Genomic DNA, 22,273 nt, shown 5'->3' with positions numbered 1-22,273 from the left:
CACCCACTTCAGAAGCGCCGTTATTAACGTTGACATATTATTCTCGCAGGAAAAGAGCGGGAATGTTTTTACATAAAACCAACAGCCCGAACACCAATTTCAATTTCAATTTCAAATTATTCATACACGCGTGCAATGTACTCACGAGATGCGACAACAGGATGTAATGGCCACACGCTTCGGGGCAAAGGCGTGCTAGTACATTGAACAGACACTGGTTGTCGCAGTTATTCGTCGATTAATAGTGAATGCATTTTTCATACGCTTTCTCAAAGCTTTAAAAATGCAATCAGTGAGAAAAAAAACCCGCCAACGATTACATTACTCCCTAAGGCGAATTTTAGGCGCAGGTGTTTAGTGTTCTGAATCTGTGATATACTGTCGCAAAGAATGTGATTTCGAACGACAGGGTCCTCTCGGTGGTGGCACTGGGCATCTGCTCGAGCCGCTCTGCTAGCAGCAGCGGCAGTCGAAGTATTTCCACCGGCTGCGTCGCTCACTGTTCAAAAAGAAAGCGTGAGCACGGGAGGGAACGCGTAGGTCGCGCGGAGCTCATTCTCTAGCCTGGGCGGCGCAGGCGAAGTAGTGAATGCACGGTGGGTCCGAAGCCCACGCCAGCGCTTTCATTCCGTATAAGATATCGGTGAACGCGCTCGCCGCATGTCTGGTCGCCGCCGCAAACCACGCCTCGTGCGAGACTCTGCTTTCCTCCTCGCTGTATCGCCGTACTCTCCTCCCAGGCTTTCCTCTGCGCGCTCTCTTCACTCTCGCAGTCTTTCCTCGCCAGCTGCGCTCCGTGTTCGCTCTTTCATCTTTCACGGTGCTCGATCGCTCGGTTACGCCGACGCTCAACGCAGGAACGGGAACCTAAAAACTGCGCTCTAAATGAGGTCTTCTGTTCGAGCATAGCGCATAGGACTTTCAATTAAGTAAACTAGGCGATGGAATTAAGAAAATCGCAATGCAGGTGTGATACTTTCCCGATAGAAGCCAGCCATGTAGCATGCTCGGACACATTGCTATAAATTCTAAAAACTAAGCTAATTGCATAACACAAAGCACCGACTACGCGGCTACATATAAAGGTTGAATCAACTGGCGAATCAATTTCTTGCGCTGGGCCTGCTCCTCCTCAGCGCAAGATTATGCCGTCGCGGTAGTTTCAACGACCTCTACCGCAGTGTGCGTCTGCTTGCCCCAATGTGACTTTGCCTATGTGCGTAGAGTTTGTGCACGTCTAAATTGACTCAGAACGCAGGTGGAACTGCCGCCATCCTTGTTATTCATTTCTTTTGTGTATTGGTCGTGTTTGCAGTTCTTTTTGAAGTATTGTGGCTCCTGCTTCCTAAACTGCGTTGCTAAAGTGGACAGGAAAGTTCGGCGCCATTGTGCGCTTGCTGACCGTAAAGGCGAGGATTGCAAAAAAAAGCACTGCATCAGTTATTCCGAGACGCGCAGTTCCTACAAGCGCCTTTAGAGTGCATCGCAGTACTAGCATCCCAGCCGCTAAAAAATCCCATGCAGATTTGTGGTCAGCCGCCTTCGCACAAAACACAGATGGGGAGCATGGACACCTCGCGTTGCATTGCGCAATGACGCGTGAGCATGCAAGTCGAAGTCCATATCAGCCGACTACGGAGTCCATTAGGCGGGGTCCTCACCATAGAGTCCGCATGGACACTGGCGTGGCACACTACGCAAGTCAGCCACCGAGAAAAGCTACGCGACTTCAACATTCGATCGCCGCACCAGTTGACGGTTACATTCGTGCGATAACAGCAGCGAGAGGGTGGCCTCAACGAACTTCCGGTCACAGGCCTCATCAGCCTGCTGCGACGGAACACAAAGCATGTTTTTAAGTTCTTCGACTGTGCGGTAAGCCTATTTTTAACTTTTGAGATAAAAGACATGCGCATTACGCCTTAGTATCAATAAGAAAATTTCTCGTATAAATTGCGGTAACGTTGACTTGTGAAATTGTCGTTATGTACAGAGGAAAAGTGTTGAAAATCAGCGGGCTTAGATTTTAACGCCCGGCTCCTGCTCGGTATAGCGGCCAATGCCTGTCTGGCTCGCTGGAGTTAGCGGGCTACGACGGTGAGCAGAACCGAAAGTCGTCCAGGGCTTGTGTCTGTAAACAGTGAAAGGAGCTCACTGTCGGATCGGAGCGCGTGAACTCTGCGGCAACACAGCCGCCAGTTCAGAAATAACCTCAGATTTTAGCAAGTCATGTTAGTGCCAGAACGAGTATTAGCGGCCTTCAGATGAACATGTAAAACGAATATTAAACTGCGCGCCACGTTGACGTTCAGTGGACGGAGAGCGTCGCGGGAAACGCCCAGGAGCCTCCGCGTGCGCAAGCCGTTGAAGGCGCGAGAGCAAAGGGCGCGGGGATGAAGGGCTGGTCATAGGAGATGGCGTAAATTCGCATGAACGGATCGCAGTCAAATAACTTTTGCAGTAAAAGGTGACCTTACTCTTGCCCTCTATTCACAAATACACTTCACAAGCTGCCTAAAAAATGTTGCAGGGCGTCGATACCTTGCAATAAAGAAGGGTAATACATGTCGAGCCCTCATAAAACAAAAAGACAAATAGAATGGCCACTGCGGATTGAATTGTGTAAAAGACCGAGTCGTATTCCAGAGTGAATAACGTATTGTGTGAGGATAATCAAATATTACAAGAATAAGATACTCATAGGTGGAAGCATACGCGGACTTCTCATACGCAGTGGAGGCGTACAATTGAATTGGGAGAAATACGCAGGGTGCCGCAATTTTTTGTGGTACAACATGTTCTTCACTGGAGCATGGCCGTAAAAAAGAAATTAGGGCATTTTTTGGCACCAAGCCCACAAGGAGTACACGCAATGAAGACAAAAATTGCAATCAGCTCTACTTTACTCTGCCGTCCAAACTGCTGTAATTTTCACACTCACCCAAACTTTTAATATCATGGCGAAGGTGGCAGCTGGCTGTCCACAGTAGCCTGCTACCATGATACAGTGCAGCTCGGAGAGTGTCATCTCGCTCATGAAAGGCTTGATGAACGCCACGGCCATTGGCTTTGTGTTCATAAAAAAAAGACGGAAACAAGCACTTGGGTGGGCATCCGAAATTGCGTTACGATTACTACTACGACGGTATCAAAAGTGATGGTTCCCTCAGCATATTGGAACCCCGCTATTGCTTCATGCTAAAGTTTCCAGCAAATGACGGGCACAGTAGATATTGATTGAGTGTGGTTTCTCTATCAGCAAGCTTATGTTTCGTTGTATATTGTAAAAAAAAAATCACTCGCCATCCCGGCTCTGCGAAAGCGGACGTCCAGCGAAGCTGTTGCAAACCCACCACTACAACCGTCGAGGGGGGGCACACAATGTTTAATTTATGAGTCGGATGCTTGTTTCAGCTTGTTTTTTTTTTATTTAAACGCATGCTGTTCTGTGTGCTGTATGTTTTATTTTAATAAATGCAGGCCCTGTTCGCTTTGCTAGGGCTTGTATCCTCTGCCCTACGGTGGTATGAGCCATTGCTCATGATAATATTTTTCAATAGAATAAGCGCCAAAAAGTGACAGCACACAAGAAGAAAACCAGACAGGACAAGGCGCTTGACCTGTCTGGTTTTCTTCTTGTGTGCTGTCACTTTTTGGCGCTCATTCTATTGAAAGCTATGCACCAACTACCCCCACAACGTGTTTTACTGCTCATGATAATAGATGCTTGTTTCGAGCTTGTTATTTATTGAAACGTGCACTATCCTGTACGTTGCATGCGTGATTCCACTCAATGTATACACTGTTCACTTCACTTTGCTGAGTGCTTGTAGTCTCTGCATTACGAGGGGGATGAGCCAGTGCATTTTTTCTTGCACATGGGGATATGACTCATTGATGAGTATGATAATTTCTGATCACGGACGGACACGAAAAATGCCGACCATCGAGAGGCTAACAGCTTCGCTGTAAAACGACAACTTCAGATATTTTCCAAAATATATATGTGCTCATAAACTCATGTTGTAGTGACGGTGAAAGCACAGTAAATTCCAGAACAGTTACTCACAAATCTGGCTCTTCAATTCCTAATCGGGCGAACATGTGCTGAGGCAAACAAATAATACTCAAAGCAGACAGTGGCAAGAAAAATTGTAGGTATTCAAAATCTACAATACGGGACAAGTTCATCGGCTATAAAACACGACTTATTCATATAAACACGCATATATATGCGCCGCATAAAAACATAAATTGGATACAAAAACATATGGAAAATATATGCGCGACAAATTTCATGTGCACCACACGGTATAAAGTTTGTAAACAGGGATAAAGTGCCTCGGACAGGCTGGCCAACGTTTTGATAGGAGGACCTATCTTCGTCAAAGGCGGCCTCGTCATCCTCGGCGTGTTAGTTTTAAAGGGTTAGTGCAGTGACGTCACGTGAGGGTGTTGTCGCTGGCGGCTGGTTTTAAAGAGAGAGATGACAAGAGGAAACAAGCGCTGTCGTCTGACGTCTGTGAGCTTCATTCTCAAGACGAGGGGACAAGAGCGTGAGAGTGGGCACGCGGGGAGAAAAGAAAAGAAATAGAAGCAGAAAAAAAAGAGGGGGGGGGGGGCAAGCCAGGGCGGCACCAAGACAGACAAAAAAAAGGGGGGGAGTGAAAGAAAAAGAAAGAGAAAAATGAAATCTTTAAGAAATACGGGGGCTTGGGAGCGTGTTGGGGATGCGAAAGCTTACGAGGTATTCAGGGGGAGTTGTTGGCGGCATGTTTTTGAGGCATTAGAACGGCCGGTCAAGCGGTCAGTGCGCGAGGGACACAAAAGACACAAAAAAAGAGAAAACACAGACACACACACAAACAAAACATGAGTTGAAAGTGCCTTGAGTAGCATAGTAGTAATACGTCGAGTAATATTGAAATAGTTAAGGTGGCGACGAGGAGTCTGCAATGCAATGTATGGGGTGACTGAAAGGCAGCGGCATGGTCTTTCAAGGGGCACTGCCCCACGCGCTTAACGTAGGTGTCGTTACGGCGGCATCCAGACATGGCGATACTCTGGGTTGAGGCGCCGAAAAAGGCATATTGACTTCGGAATGTGTTGTCGAGGGGGTTTCAAGGGAAAAAAAAGGATTAGAAAAGGGGGGGGGGAAGGGAGAGGGGGAGGGGGGGTCGAAACCGGTATAACTAACAGGAGGGTCACGCGCGCAGAAGCGGGCGGGGGCAAGTGTACATGGAAGAAGGGGATCGTACAGTTGGTATAGACGTAAAAACCTGAAAGAGAACAATAAATTGAGTAGTAGGCAGGAAAATTTTTTTTTCGAAATGGAAGAGTAGGTGAGGTTAAGAATTAGGGTTGGCTGGTGGCCTAATGTGTTTTGTGTATTGGTTGATGATATGAGAGTTTCGGATGTAAGTTACAGCTTTCAAATATTCTAAGTTTCCGCGTGCCAAATTAATTCCTGTCGGGTGCAGGCAATTAAACTTGTGCATGAGGTATGATTCCGTATACTTCCTTTCGCGAGGGGAACGGAAATTTGTTTGTAGTATATAGAGCCTTGCTTTGTCAAACATATCTCCATGTTCATTAAAGTGGCTGGCTACTGCTTTGGGTAAATTGTGTTTTGTGTCCGCGTGGTGACCATTGAGTCTTGTATTAATTTGTTGTCCAGTCTCACCTATGTATTGTTTGCTACAAGCGGCGCATTCTAGACAGTAGACTACGTTGCTTGATGTGCAGGTGAAAGCCGAAGTTACCTTGTGTGTGTAATTCGACGCTGTACTTTTCTACTACTACAGTAAAAAGTACAGCGCCGAATTACACACGCAAGGTAGCTTTGGCTTTCACGTGCACATCAAGCAACGTAGTCTAATGTCTAGAATGCGCCGCTTGTAGCAAACAATACATAGGTGAGACTGGACAACAAATTAATACAAGACTCAATGGTCACCGCGCGGACACAAAACACAATTTACCCAAAGCAGTAGCCAGCCACTTTAATAAACATGGACATATGTTTGACAAAGCAAGGCTCTATATACTACAAACAAATTTCCGTTCCCCTCGCGAAAGGAAGTATACGGAATCATACCTCATACACAAGTTTAATTGCCTGCACCCGACAGGAATTAATTTGGCACGCGGCAACTTAGAATCTTTAAAACCTGTAACTTAAATCTGAAACTCTCATGTCATCAAACAATACACAAAACACATTAGGCCACCAGCCAACTTTCATTCTTAACGTCACCTACTCTTCCATTTCGAAAAAAAATTTTTCCTGCCTACTACTCAATTTATTGTACTCTTTCAGGTTTTTACGTCTATACGAACTGTACGATCCCCTTCTTCCATGTACACTTGCCCCCGCCCGCTTCTGCGCGCGTCACCCTCCTGTTTGTTATACCGGTTTCGGCCCCCCCTCCCCCTCTCCCTTCCCTCCCCCCCATTTTCTAATCCTTTTTTTTCTTGAAACCCCCTCGACAACACATTCCGAAGTCAATATGCCTTTTTCGGTGCCTCAACCCAGAGTATCGCCATGTCTGGATGCCGCCGTAACGACACCTACGTTCAGCGCGTGGGGCAGTGCCCCTTGAAAGACCATGCCGCTGCCTTTCAGTCACCCCATACATTGCATTGCAGACTCCTCGTCGCCACCTTAACTATTTCAAAAGTACTCGACGTATTACTACTATGCTACTCAAGTCACTTTGAACTCATGTTTTTTTGTGTGTGTTTGTCTGTGTTTTCTCTTTTTTGTGTCTTTTGTGTCCCTCGCGCACTGACCGCTTGACCGGCCGTTCTTATGCCTCAAAAACATGCCGCCAACGACTCCCCCTGAATACCTCCTAACCTTTCGCATCGCCAACACGCTCCCAAGCCCCCGTATTTCTTAAAGATTTCATTTTTCTCTCTCTTTTTCTTTCACTCCCCCCCTTTTTTTGTCTGTCTTGGTGCCGCCCTGGCTTGCCCCACCCCCCCTTTTGTTCTGCTTCTATTTCTTTTCTTTTCTCCCCGCGTGCCCACTCTCACGCTCTTGTCCCCTCGTCTTGAGAATGAAGCTCACAGACGTCAGACGACAGCGCTTGTTTCCTCTTGTAATCTCTCTCTTTAAAACCAGCGGCCAGCGACAACACCAGCACGTGACGTCACTGCACTAACCCTTTAAAACTAACACGCCGAGGATGACGAAGCCGCCTTTGACGAAGATAGGGCCTCCTATCGAAACGTTGGCCAGCCTGTCTGAGGCACTTTATCCCTGTTTACAAACTTTATACCACAGTGTGCTATTCCATATGTCAGCCCCTTTCTTGTTTTTGGATGTGCACCACACAGGCATACAAGAATGATGATTAGGGTTTCTCTGTATTTGCACGGGACTGTGCTAGTTACATGTACAGATGGGTCCACTGTTAAGAGGGTCCGCTGCTTCCCGTTCATGGCGCTGCGCGAAGTATGATCCACGCGCTCGCGTGTTCCTTCTACGAGTGGACCGACCTGTACGTACCGTAATACATTAATGGTGGAGCTTCGAGCACCATTCTTACCAGGCCTACCAAAATGGTAGCTGATGAAGAGATACATTCAGGCGTCGAGAGTCTCGTGAACATCCTCAGCACAATTCCCATGTTGACGGCTACGAATTGCACAGCGCCGCAGTAGTGCAGCACCGACAGCAGGAAGCTGAAGAACAGCAGAACTGGAAGAATCTGAAAAGACGCCGTGTGTTCACACAAAGGGGTAAGTGCACCCTTACAAAACGTAGGCACTTCCATCAAATCAAAGGAAGCATGATAAAAGTGGTTGACTGTAAGTCCGCAAGTTTCAGGCACGGTCTTATCGGGCGTTGAAGTCGCTGGGATCTGTAGTTTACTTTGAAAGGGGATAGGAACAACTGACGCGGTCGAAAACGCCAACGTGCGGTCATCAGCTGGGCCCGAAGTATTGTGAACAACGTCAGTCGCTCTCGGGAAATCTAATAAGTATACACTTGTAATGAAACGATGTTGGAAGAGGTAGTGTCCAATAACGGCTGCTCGGGATTCGTGGATGCGATGACATGTTTCGCATTGACACCGTCCATTGTTCCAATATTTCTGGAAACATCGATGTTTTTTTGTTTTTTTTTTAATTCCTTCCATTCTCTTAAAGGGTCCCTAAACCCTTCTGAGCGAGAAGAAGAGCGAGCTGCCTGTACAACGGTTTGGCTGTCGAAAGGTCTCGTTTTCTCCACTCTGCGCCGGCTGCGCTTTAATCTTTCATGCAGTAGTTTCGTTTTAGAGTAGTGCGGCGCTGTTTCACTTGCTCACGAAACCCACACAAACTGCATATAGCAGAGAGTGGCACGTCCATGTAACGCCTCGGGATTCTGGAATGGTCCACGCCACCCGATCAAGAGTGGCGAACCGTCCTGGCTCGGTTTCTCCGTGGCTGCGCGTTTGTGTTTTGCGGGAAAAATGCAGTAGCTCCGTCTGTCGGGCGAACTTCTACTCACCAACGGCAGTAAAGGGCGGTGATGGCGTATGCAACGGCACCACTCCTTGCTGGTGACGTGAGATTGGAATTGTGATAAAGGTATGCGGACACAATTTTCTTGTCACTTAAGTCTTTTCTTGGCACTAAACAACCTCTGCGAGGTTGCCAGAATGGTGTTTTAATAGTCGACGTTGACTTAGTATTTGCCTTTAGCGTCCCTTTTATCACCGATACAAAAGCGCCGATGCAAGGGATGCATACTCATGTGCAACTGAGTTTCGCGGCGCGTTTGTGACCTTGGACGCAAACGTAGTTCTCGCAAACTTATGTCTTATATAAATGTCATTTTGAAGGACTAAATAAGCATTACCTTAAAATTCATAAACTAGCAAAGGCTTTGAGAGGTTGCGAAATTAGCCAATGCGCAGCAATGTAAAGATGTCCGTTCGCTCCATTGTAGATATCCCTTCATTACATCGCCACGAAGCCGTACTTGTAAGTAACTACTCGGGTTGGCAGGCCCATGCTGTAGCTCGAGCGCATTGGGGCATCTGAAAGTTCAGACCCAAAAGATGCTCAGTTGCTGCGTTGCTACCCGCTGCCAAAGACAGCCCTCCTGTTCTCCACCACCCTCTGTCCCTGCGACATCGTTAGGAGGGGGCTCCTGCACCATTACAGATCTACTGGTTACGGGCTGGGCTCTGTACGAAATGGCACAACGATACAACAAACACAACCCAAATGCTCTTACTCCAGCAACGATACGCCTTGAAGGGCATCAATTCTTTAATAAAGTGAATAGTTTTATAGAGAGCTTCGGCTACTAGATTGCACTGGCAATATCAAGACGGCAGCTTCTAAGCTTTTGTGCTGTCTAAAGCACAAACAAAAGCATTCAACAAATAAAACTAAGCTTTGATACACCTCACTTGTTTGACCATTATCATACTGCACGGTTGTTGTCTAGGACCCACATGAAATACTGACATTTATAACATTGAACGGGGTCAGAACATATCCCTCAGATTCATTTATCACGCATGCGGAAGGTGTGTGGGAATAACGGAACTGCGCAGTAGTTCCGGATTGACAATGCTAGACTCTCGCCGTAATGTTTTACTGGGATAATAAATATATGGACAATCCATGCGAATTTTGCCGTCGGTGTCACTGTCATCATGATGCTCTGTATGAGGTACAAGGGGGATAACACCGTCACCGCGCGCCGTATGCTGTGCGGGTGAGAGTACGCGAGGGGAGCCGACGAAGGCGGCTCAATCTGGCGCGCTCAAGGGAACAAAGCTTAAAGGCAATGCGCCTTCCTACGTCGTGTGAAAGGCCGTGGAAGGATGGGAGGGAGGGAAGGGGTCGGCGATTTTCTCTGGCAGCAACTACGTATTTCGCGACCGCGCGGAAAGATACGGGGGGCGGCTTTCTACTCTGGCAGCAACTGCGTACTTTCCGAGGCCCTGTACGGTCGTGCGCCGCCTTATGTTGAAGGCGATCTGCTTTCGGGCAAAACCGCGACACATTTTACAGAGAGTACAAATGCTACACAACATCGTTAACAATAAAACTTCCCTTTAACAATTGCACGAGTTTTTTGCCACCCGAAGCACCTACAGTGGCTGTTTTGCGTGTCTTGCGTGTTCTGCATTGAATGATTTACCGTAGCCACGTACAGTAATCGGCGACATTCAAGCAGTGTGCCTTCCTTATTGACCCTTTTCACGGTGCCATGTTTTATCACGTGGTGACGCGTTCACTGCTTGCCTCAACAGCGTCCGATGCCTCCGTGTTTACAAGGGGTGTGTATGACACCGGTGCGGCTTAGCGAACTTCTGTTTTGGGAGATATGGTGCATGGTGACTGGATGGACCATACGAAGCTTTGGCCACAGATTCAGTGAGCATGCAAAAGTGCTTTCGGAGCTGATTAGGCTATGCCCAAACAGTGCCGGCAGCGTATATATGGTGCGTGTTCTAAATGAGGGGTTTAATATGTATTCAAAGCTATCCAAACTTTCCGCTCATGAATTAAATCAGGATTAGTGTGTTTTATTCTACCTTAATTATTTGGCCAATATATTGAAGCACTGGCTTGTCACATTTCTGAAACAGTAAATTTCCTAGGTGCGGTCATTATCTGAATATTTTCTGCCTAGTGGCTCACGGGTACGCGCTGTTCCGATAGATTTGTTCTTGCTGCGTGCAAGGCTTGAAACGTGGCTGTTTTGTACAACGTAATACCTTGTAGCAAAGACATATTTTCGCTAGTAATTCGCTTACTCTTGTGAACCGTCACGAAGCATTCAGCTTAGACCGTTCGCGCGCTACTGTTGCAGTCGGTCATTCATTGTGCGTGTATGGCGCGCATATATTCAAGTGTGCGCCCATTCACTTATTGACACGTTGGCGACAGAGTGAGCGTAATGTTTCGTGCTATTTGGCGTAGATGTCTGCAGATACTGTGCGCGAAGCCTACTAAGACAGGAAGCGGCAGTACTCTTTCTGTCATTGCTGAACGAGCGGTAGTCACTCTTGTCGACGTTCCGAGGCTGAAGCACCTTATTTGGAGGTTAGCTAAACGATGCTGGCGGATGAGCAAATTGTATCCTCGAGGGAAGCCATACATCTCAAAGTACCGGGAACGCGTACGGTGAGTGCAGCAGGGTTCCGCGAACTTGGCCAGACAAATTCATTCCATTCCTCAATACACCAGTCACTATTTTCGCAGCCAGCTACTTAGTGCACACGTCTTCAATCCACATGATTCAATCCACCATGAATAGAACACAGTGCGTGAGCGAAAACTCAGTTGCATTTTCGACAGCTGATCGTACAGAATCAAGGTGGAAGCGGTAATGATTTCGTATTCGTGCGCTATCACTGAGGCTGAGTGTCACGTAAAGCGCCCTCTTGTTTCCCTAAAAGAAACTGCTCCGCGAAAAGGGGCAACACATGTTTATGTGTGTGACTTTCATTCTGCTGCGGGAAGCGGTGCGACTTCTAGAGGTAGGGGACACGCACGTTTGTTTGAAGTGTTAACTGTTCTTGCTCTGTGTAGCAATTTTATACTTTTCAGACACGATCAACAGCGCGCAATCTAAGCACCGTGTGGTTTGCAACACTTAAATATACAGCGAGTGGCCCGAACGCTGTTGTTTACCATGCAGAAGTTTTACTTCATTTGAATATCACTACACGGTTTTGGTTTATTGTCTAACCGTTTTAGTAACAGTGGTGAAGAGGGAACCCGGTGTTTCTGCATCAAACATCGAGTGATGCATTCTAAATATAGCAGCCCGATAATATGTGCAAGCTTGAGCCTTTGTGTTCCGTTGAGTTATGGTGTATTAGTACAGTGTGGTTAAGTACAACGATATCGTTACAAATGCGGGTTCGATTGCTTATCGCCAGCGAATCGCTTTTGAACCAAAACTGTTGTGCTTACCAAATTTGGGGATATATGCGTTCACTATGACTACTGATATTCATTCCTCCCGCCCCTACACCCATGCCTCTGCGTAAACATTTTCACGTAGGCGTGATCGTAGTTTGTTTTGCAAGTACTGTCAAGCCACACTGTATCGCTGCGTAGTTTATAGTGATGTTCAGGAAGTAGTGGTTCAGGAATCGGCAAACGCGATGTGGTCAGGCCACAAATCAAGAAACTGCTTGATTAAGCAAGTGCGTAGGTGAGTCTTTTCGCACTACGAGCGTGACATACGTGGAACGCAAAGATGGGCGCCTGGCGTGGAAGTCCCTCGTAGTGGCCATCATCGAGGTATGCGAAGATGAAGGCACTACCGCGGAACGTGCTGTTGATGGCGTCCCCAGCATGTATGGTTAGGCAATGGAAGAGTCCGGGAGTCCATCGCACCATGAGGAGGCCACACAGGAATTGCGCTATCAGTGCGCCCACCACACTAGGCCACGGGACCTGAGCAGTGCGCAAGTACTTTAGTTGCGAGCACAATTATATGGACACACCAGGCGCAGTTCCACCGTCACCGTCGTCGTCGTCGGCAGCGCCATGATATTTTCTATAAAGTATAAGTGCAATAACAGCGCAATCCGCGGCGTTTGCTCCGTGTGCAATTGAAAGGGGCGAGAGTGAACCGACGATGGTGACTCCTAGACTCCGCTAGACTCCGATGGTGACTCCGCCTCCTAGATAGCACAAGGCCTGTGCAAATTGACCCACGACGTCATGATACTTTTCCCGACTGCCATAAGGATGTTTCACATGACGCGATTGGGGTGAAAGAGATCGTTCTGCCGCGCACGTCGCCGAGTGATTTTCGCTGACAGCTTTCCCATGTGCTTGCGGCAACGCGTTTTCCGACGCAGCGATGCGCAAAGTTGCTGCATGCCTGCGTCGTAAAAAACAACAACATGGAAGCAAGTCACATATTCGAATTTTCCTATTGTTATTCGATAATAGAATAGGTGCACCATCTTTTAACGTTTAAAATCTTGGAGGCTTTACGACAGCTTGCAGATGCGGTAAGTGAGACACTGCACAACACCGCAAGTATGAGCGTGCGGCTAGTGCGGCGTTGATGGGGTGGTTCCGTTTTGTACACCTTAGTTTCGTTGTTACTATGTAAGCCACAATTTTTTTCCTGGATGACTATTTGCTTTTGCAGAAGAACAAGCTACTGTTGAGTGTGCATGTATAAGGAAGTGGCAGAATTTGTAGTGATGAAGAGGTTGACGATGGTGGCGATCGCGTGGGTATGTGCCTTATGTTGAAGCGGCTTCGTTCTCCCGACCGGAATAGCGTGCAGCTTCTCCTGTTAAACGAATTGTGTAAGCGGAAGATCAACAAAATGCTGATGAAGCTCCTAAGCCGCAGGCGCTGGTGGGTGCGCCCTATTAAAACATACCTATAACTGGCGCCCGACATTGCTCCGCAGACGCATGGTAAAACAGGAAAGCGCCTATTTTGACGGCGCTTTGTTTTATCGCACATTGGCCCTCCCACATCGCGCCGATCGCTGCGACTCAGCGACGGTGCGACCAACTTGTTGGGGTTTAGTCGAGGAGAGCCCCTGACGCCGCGGCGGTCGCTGAGCGGCGGAATTCGCTGTGTCGCTGACTGAAAATCGCGCCATGTGAAACAGCCTATAGAAGGGGACGCTCTCGAGTAAACCACGCTGATTTTGACGTCACCGCTTTCGTCACGCCGGGCATGGCAGGGAAAATTTCAGTCCAACTAACATGGCGTCATGAAGCAGAGGGCAGAGGCCTGCTGTCCAGGATATGTTGCTCGAACGCGTGCGCGCAAGGGAATAAGGCGGGAAGTAGTCACCGGGGGGAGGGGGGGTTACTCAGGCGGTGGCAGCGGATGGCGCGGCTGTGCACGGCCGCGCGCGTTCTATTTTGAAAACGACCTGCGCTGGGGACAGAGCCTACGTGCGCTGGTAATTTCGTGTGCGCTGGGCTCTCGCCGCTTAGTTCTCGTTGAAGCGAGAGGCAGCACGCAGGTCAATGCGCTCCGCATGATCTTCTAAACATTCGCTTACTAACTAAATTAAGAAGCATGGCGTCACGCACGCACAGGAAAGCATGAACACATCACGTTTGATGACCGCTGACACTCCTTGTCAAAATACTGGCGGGAGAAAGCGCGATAGCAGCAGCGAGCAAATTTACCCTCGTGCATGCCTCTCGCTGCAACGCGAACTAAGCAGCTAGAACACAGCCCACACGAAGCTATGAACCCTCAGTGCATTGAGACTCTGCACTGATGGTAGGTCGCTTTCAAGATTGAGCCAGCGAAGTCGCCGCCGAAGTAGAACCCCCTTGCCCCCGGTGCCTAGTACGCGTTGGAACACTGCGGGCTTTCTCTTTGTCGTCCTCCCTTGCCCGCGTGAGATCTAGCCAACATTTTGGATCACCCTCACGCGCTTTCACTCGCACACCCAGGATATGGCGGGCGGGCACGATGTTATCTCACTTGGACTTTATACCGAACATAACGGTAACACCAACGCCGACGGCGACGATGACGGCTAAGAGAGCGGAAATGCGCCTGCAATGTCCATATGATTGCTATTGCAACATAATACGAACGTAGTTTCGCTAATAGAGCTGACATTTTCCCGAGGTGCCATTCACGGATGTATACCCACTGCTATGTAAACGAAAGATCTTTTAAAAGTATTCTCTCTCTGTATAGCTCAACAGAAAATATATGACTGTTTCAGGAAGGCGTGCATGGAGTACATGCAATATCTGCGAATACTGCAAGCAAAATTCATTTTGTTTCTTTCTACACTACTTTCAATTAAACGGTTGAGCGCAACTTGCCCAACGACGTAGGTGTAGGCAGAGACATTTCATATGCGTGAGCCAATTAGTCTATTTCTTGAATAAAGGCACTCCCACCCATAGGCCAGTCAGCACCATTCAGGGTACGTCTACCTAGACTTGTAAGGTTCTAGTAGAGTTGACTGTTGGGCTAGTTGGTCGTCCATATTTGAAGTAGTAGCTTAGCGCAAATAAAACAACGAACACAAGGAAGACAGACAAGGACAAGGACAGTTGTGAGTAGCGCTTGTCCTTGTCTGTCTTCCTTGTGTTCGTGGTTTTATTTGCGCTAAGCTACTACTTCAAATTGTAAGGTTGATGTTTGGCGTATGTCTTGAAATGCCTGGTGCCTTCCGTTTGTCGTATATGTAGCATGCTTACCTCTAGTTGTATGATTTGCTACAAACGAATTTGTCGCATACCAGCGCTCTCAAAGTATTGCAGTGACTTATGTGTTTTGTAAATTACGGAATATTTCGTCTAGTTTTTCCAACATGTGGCAGGAGGTAAAACAGACCGAATAACCGTTCGTCCATCCTTTCTATTTTGTAATAAGTAGAATGATGAAGGCATCATTTTACTTGGAGGATTCTCCGTAATGTTTGAAATTTTTTGCCCTGTACGCACCAAACAGAACTCATCCTGCAGAAACGTTTTTTTTTTCTTTTCAAAGCGCATGTATGAGCAGCAAACAACACGGTAATATTTCGCACGTGTCTCATCATTGTTTACGTACCGATGGTGCCTCGTTTCGTGTTAAAGGCAAAGTGCGTGCTCCAGCATTCCCTGCCATCCTTCGCTGTGAATCGACGCGGGGCCTATCCCGAGGGCCATTCAATGTCCCATGTCGTATCCATGCGCAAGCAGCCACTAGGCAAAGACTGCTAGTGCACTCTCTCTATTACACTGAAACGTTGGCTAGTGGTATTACTCAGGCACTAAGCGTCTCAAGGTGATTGATTGCACGAGCGAAGGATGGGGGTGCCCAATGAAAATGCGTTGTACAAGTTATAAACAGAAAATCTGAACCTCACCTCCTTACGGTTCTTGGAGCAACCGTAGCCGATAAGAATGCAGAGGCCCACGCCACCACAGGCCGTTAGTCGCGATATGCTGTGGCTGCTATCGAACAGCACGTATGCTGCGACCACGATCATCACTAGGGTCCAGGACGCCCTGCGTAATTGGGTAGGCGGATGCCCTACAGACGCGACCAAGCCTATATTCGTGTGACCAGATGTTTGTGAGCAAAAACTGGGTTAGCTGGAGGTGAGGAAGTAGATCTTAGACAATTACAAGGAAATAAATCGCAGTATATGAAAAAAAGAAAAAAAAAAAGATTCATCATAGGCACTTAAGACTGCCCACGTGTGGGAATGCGAGAACATTGTACCATTTGTAGTTATACGTTATACACTCATACACGTTATACACTTATGACGTGGCGCCACTTCCTGCCCATTGGCTGTGCCTTCACGTACCCTATGACGCACACACTAGGCCGCACCTTTAGTCAGCCAGATGGCTGCGATGTGAAGTGTGCAATGATGCACGCGCTAGGCAAAGCTTTCGTCAGCCAGAACCATGAACACGCCATGGCATTGGGGAAGCGTGCTTGTCTTACATCCTGAAAGAGCGGTTTTGGTTCCCAACGAGACGGGAATTAAGGGAACTTTTTTTCAAAGCCATTGGTTGACTTTGTTTACAGGGACCTCCGTGGGACATTTGACGTCAATGTGAGGAATTTTATATGTTTTTATTCTTCTCGCCATAGGGCATTTCCGGTAGAATCTTTTGGCCACGCCGACGTCCACAGAAGTTCGCGTAATGGGCCATATAATGATTTCGCATTAAAAAACAAATACAATCTGTTGAAAGATATAAAATCGCACTTGTTATCTCCGCATAAATTTAATTGTATTGATATTCTCATATTTTTTTACCGTATTGACGCCCATGTGTCTTCATTAGTGCTCTTTGACGCCGGGACTGAAACTTACAAAGCAATTCGTACGCTTTAGGAAAATCAGGCACCCGCTTACTGTGGCCTCCAAAACGCAACGCTGATAAGATTCCCTAACAAACAGTCCTTACAAACACAAGCCTTCACGCAAATAAATTGTCAATGGTGCTTTCTCACTCTGTATTCGAACTCTGGTCACTATAACAGCGACTGGTTGCTAGTATCTTTCCTTAAGCAATACCTCCCGTAGTACTCTTGCTTATGGTAGTTGGCGAATGCAAAAGTTTGACGTTTTTGTTAGATTGCAGCGTGTCACGCGAGCTCCCATGTTTTGAAACGGAGAATGCGGCTATTAACCTCCTACGAGCAACGGAAAAGCGGGAAGAACGAGAGTGTCATCGTCACAGCGGGGCCCTCGTGTGGATGTGACGTTTGCCCCGCTTAAGCCTGGATGTCTTTTCCTTCTCCTCTCTCAGTCTAACGAGCTTCCTGATGAACCGTGAAAGACACGTGTCCCGTCACGATACGAGTGGCACGAACCACCGGTAATGCACCTTCTTTTTCAAAAATGCATGGGGATGCCTTTATGCTGGTGCTCAGGAAACATGTAAGCGTTTAAATTGCTCCATGAACAATTAGTAGAGGTCCGCGGTCAGTAGAGGTAGACTTCTAATCCATTGCAGACGTGTTCTACTGAATGTTCTTGCACGCTGCAGCTAATAGTTATAGTAGTACCCTGCACTGTTCCAAGTTTTCCATTAGTATCTTTATGCAGCCGTTTGCTATATCTGAGTCCCAAACAAGCTAATGTGTAAAGACCTGGCTTATTACCGCCGTGGCTGCAAAACTACTTTCTGAATTTCGCTTATTCTTACACTGTCCCTTATATCTTACAGCTTCGCTCTCAAGAAAAGCGAGAAAGCCCCATTATAAACACGTTTACTGGACTTCGACATATTACACATGAACTTACTTTTGCAGACATTTGAGCCTTGGAGAACGGATCTTGAGGTCTTTAACTCCATCGACGATCCTATTATGCATACGTAAACGAGAAAAGCAGAACGTCGCAGCCACAAAGCAGGATTGGAAACGTAAAGATGTGTTAGAAAGCGTGTATTGAGAAATGGCTTAAGCTCACATTCATGCCTCTGCATTTCGAAAAATATCCATTTTCACCATCGCAAAAATCGTTACAGTGCTTGCAACGCCAGACTTTTCTACTCGAATGACAAAGTGGCACATCTTTTCCCGTCTGCTCTGCTACAGTGTCGCATAGCGCTGCAGTGCTTATGACTCTGTATTGCTATTTTTGCCTTTTGACGGCCGCCACATAGTTACCGTTCCGATAAATGCAACACGAGACTGTTTGTTGTTCTCCCAAAGAACGCGTAAGGCGAGGCTTTTGATAGTCTCGCCGCACATCTGAGAATATGCGTAACGAGATTCTACTATTTTGTCACTTTAGTGGAGCTGTCACGGCACCGCATAACTTTATTATTGTAAATAAATAAAGAAACGACCATCTCCGTGCAGAGGTTAAAACACCAGGGTCGGGTACGAAAGCTTGGGAGTTCGAGTCGCGTTAAGAGACAGGCTTTATTACCTGAGCGGCACTTTTCATAACAAACGAATAGATATTGTCACGTGGTAGGGACTATAAAGAAAGCAGTGAAACTGAGAAAGACGGAACTAGCGCTTTATTGGTCGGACTTGTGCACTCAAAAACAGGCTACACTCAAAGAACGGCGACAGCGGCGAACACAGTCGGCGATCGCCGAAAATTTCATCATCGGGTCAAGCGCATCGGCTTTTATACGTCAGTCGTTGAATGTTCTAGAGTAATCACTGGGACCCGCGTGCCTTCCACAAAGTTCTACATTATTCGCGTCGCGCACACATGCGATCAGATTATGCAAGGTTCGGTCACAGACAGCGGATGGAAGCATCGATAGCATTCCAGAAACTTTCTATACATGCAGGTGCGTCCTGCGCTGTGCGATAACATTTGTTAGGCGGTGAAAGGTGTCACCCGATAAAGACAAACAAGTACACGTGTCAATATGCATCCACCGCAAGTACTGCTTTCGCGATGTGATAAATAGCCATAACTACTTAGCCGTGATTTACATTTTAACAAAATGTCTACACCTATTAGCATATCTAAAACAGGAGAAGTGTCAGTAAGGTATCCGCGTGCTGTAAACGAAGTTTAAGGTGTCAAAGTTTCATACAAGGAAAAAATGCCATAAAAGGCCGGACGCAAACCGCATAGCATATTGTTACAACGATCGACGCTGCACTCAGCGGGAAACAGTAAAAAATCTCAAATTATGATGCTCCAGTGAATGAGTCGTCTGAGGAAGTAACAAGAGTTGGGGCCCCACTCAACAAAATAGCAAGTTAGTCAACATCACTGTTAATGTTCATAAAAGCAGGTGGTAGGGCCATATGCTTGTATTAGGCAAGAATTACTACCACAAAGGCAAGGACGATAGAAGTTCATAGCCAAGTGGAATACTGATGCCAAGGTGGTGGGGTCTCAAAGCGGACAATAGTCTCTGCAAGTAGGGACTTGATTTAAAGAATCAAAGCCACAATGACAACTCAGGAAAACAACCAGTGTAATGTAGCGGAAAGCACTCATGAGCAAGAATAAATGTTTGAATTCTTACGTTACTTTTACTTGTTGGGTCCATTGCTTTATTCTTGATGCCAGATGACGAGCTGGTCCTCGGCGTATTGGCGTAGTCTTCACACTCTATTACAACAATGAGTGTTGTACGTTCTACCGTGCCTAAAGTTTTCCAGGCTGGAAATAAGACTACCTTTCTTAGGGCCCCATGTTATAAGCATTACACAAAATAATCGCTGTTGGAAGGTAGCGCTGTGTGCGTGTATTTTTGTTTTTCTATGCACCCATGTAGCAGTTACGCTACACTGAAAAGCCTTCAAGATGACGCACTAACGAGCTCAAATCTCCACCCCGAACAAGTAGACCATGCCTTCGACTCTGTCTCCACAAGTACAACTTCTGTGCAATCATAGAACGAAACGAACGAGGCTTTAAAATTTAGCGACGGATATGGCCACAGTCCTCTATTAATTGTGGCCATTTTTATGTAACCAACGTTTTCTTTGCAAAAGCAATAATTGATAGCATTTTCTTTGCGCCACGGAGAAAGATCCTCCGGAGCGACTAAAAAGTGAGACTAATGCTGAAGCAGTAATAATTCAAATGAGAAATAGGAACACACATTAAGATGGTGGACCATTTAAACAGCCAATGTCGAGGCATAGATTAAACGTACAAAAGGAAGGAGAACTGCTACGAGTAGCGGATACCACGGAACTTGCCAAGTGCCGCTTCGAGCGCTTTCAAGAAGCTTGCTCACAATTTTTTTCATATTATGCTTTTGTTTCACTCTCAGGGCTCAGTCATTTGAAAAGGCTGTGTTGGTATTTGAGCGTTGCCTTACTATTTCATGGAGTCAAGCAATTTTTTCTCACTTAAGCAAGGAAAAGTGCATGTGCGCCAACATTCGTGGTCTTTTCCAGGCCTACCTTGCAAACTGTGCGTTGGCAAAACACACCGTCTCATTGCTCAGGTATATATACCCTCATATGACCAACTGACAGCAATGAGTGTATTGTAGTTCAGTAGCGATGTGAAGAGTGTCAATGGGAAGACATTGGATTACCGCGGTGATCTGAGGCGTTCTACGAAAGCTAAGAACGCGAGTCAAACGTTGGATTCGGATGGCGCAGCTGCAAAATCTATGGTTTACCATGGGCAAATCTAGGCGGTGTTAATAATTGCGCTGATTAGCCTTCCAGAGGCTGCAGTACCCAAGTGGGCGAAGATGAAGGCAGGTGTAAGGCTTTCATTCATCGGCTACATCCTTCAGCCTCGTCTGATTGCACGGTTAGTATAATTAAGCTGGCCCATAGTTACCAACCGGTTTAATAGCTGTAGCATATCAGCTATGTCTGCAAGAATTTTCTGCTTTTGTTCTGTCTTTACGTAAGCGCGTTGAACTTGTACATGACACTGTAAAAGGCTGCCGTTATTTGAGGCGAACAGCTACGTAACTGCCAATAGATCGAAAGCAATGGCTCCGCACCATGATGACAACAAAGCACACTCTCGGCGGGCTTAAACTTACTGTCAGAAACGTAATCATACTTGGCAATTGCACTGTTTCAGCTAACCGGAACACATGCTTCAGAGGCTTTTCCTGTGGGCATTTCTTATCGACTCAAAGCACAACCATGACTCATGGTAATCCAAATACAGCCGCAAGGTTAATTTAGGCTTGATTGAACTTCAAGAACCTGTACCTGCCGAGGATGTTTCCCTTGACGCAGAGCATGTGCAGTAACATGGCGTCCACAAAGAAGACGATGGCAGCGACGAACCTGGCGCCCGTACACCAAGTGTCTCCCCAGCCTCGAATGTGCAGGGCTTGCACAAGGTACACGTGCAGCAGCAGCAACAGACAGGCGTACTTCAGCTTGCGCCAAGCGCCGCGCACGATCATCGCCACCCGGCTGTTCGAGAAGGTCTGCACGGTGTGGCCTGTAAGGGGTAATTTGTTTTGCATCAAAATGCGGAATTATAATGTGCGTTGCCTTGGTCGTTGACGCAACACGCAAATCCACAAATGTGCATCGCTCGGGCGATAGCCTAGCGCAGTGTTGTGCATTTCTAACGCTCCCAACCCCATTGCACTAGAGAGGCGCAGGTGTTATACGACTGATCTTGTCGGCAAAAATAAATAAAAATTGATGCAAAAATTCTTCGCGGCTTTGAATATCTTTTCCTGCGTTGCTCTTCGTTCGTATTTTGTCTGTTACAACGGTGAAGCGATTACCAGAAGTGGCTCGTCCTGAACGGTTGGTAAGGGCCAAACTTCGAGTGAAATAAGCTATTTCGTAATGCTGGCTGAAACCTCTGACATGGTTAGGCCATTCCACGGTAGGTCTGCATTTAAAGCACAGTTTTGCAGAGAGTAGCTCAAGAAAGACAGGGACAGCAGATGTGATCATCTGTCTTACCGGTACTTTTTCTTGGAAGCGTAGTAATGGGATAATGATTGTAAGCGTGCTACAAAGGTGAAGATGCCTAAATTTGCTGCAAATACTTACTGCGGTTTCAGTATTCACGCATTGCTCCACGACATGTTTCGGCGTTGAGCAAACGATGCAATCAAATCATGTAGTTACCTCCTATACGTCCTAACCATGACTGTCATAGGCGTATGTTCTCCGCTTAGGGAGCCGCATCTGATTGCAGTGGGTTCATCAAAATTAAGAGGCACGCATCAAGCTATTACAAATATAGTATTTGCAGCTCCAGTGCTCGAATCTCAGGTCAAATGATTAGGACACTTGAAATCCGCAATAAACTTAGGTCCATAGAGCAAAAAATGATGATCTAGTCATTTTATTACAACCCCTAAAATCTTCTTCGTGTCTCACCGGATGCGTCGAGTTAGCATACAGCAAACGC

The 22,273-nt window shown here is 46.9% G+C and overlaps 1 protein-coding gene across 3 annotated transcripts in view; it reads right to left on the bottom strand.

Moving 5' to 3' along the window:
- Positions 1-22,273, bottom strand: part of LOC135896605 (uncharacterized transporter YutK-like) — a 37,659-nt gene that overhangs the window by 12,465 nt on the left and 2,921 nt on the right. For all 3 annotated transcript variants that reach the window (XM_070536788.1, XM_065425069.1, XM_070536796.1), the window contains exons 3-8: positions 21,103-21,340; positions 17,735-17,794; positions 15,833-15,974; positions 12,211-12,423; positions 7,554-7,715; positions 2,942-3,067 (exon numbers count right to left, since the gene is read on the bottom strand). In XM_070536788.1, the coding sequence (XP_070392889.1) occupies positions 2,942-3,067; positions 7,554-7,715; positions 12,211-12,423; positions 15,833-15,974; positions 17,735-17,794; positions 21,103-21,340 (941 nt within the window). The remainder of the gene's footprint in view (positions 1-2,941; positions 3,068-7,553; positions 7,716-12,210; positions 12,424-15,832; positions 15,975-17,734; positions 17,795-21,102; positions 21,341-22,273) is intronic.

This window comes from Dermacentor albipictus, chromosome 1 (assembly GCF_038994185.2).
Source record: "Dermacentor albipictus isolate Rhodes 1998 colony chromosome 1, USDA_Dalb.pri_finalv2, whole genome shotgun sequence".
Lineage (NCBI taxonomy): Eukaryota > Metazoa > Arthropoda > Arachnida > Ixodida > Ixodidae > Dermacentor > Dermacentor albipictus.
Note: the sequence above shows the minus strand (reverse complement) of the source record. Positions and strands in the feature narration are given on the sequence as shown.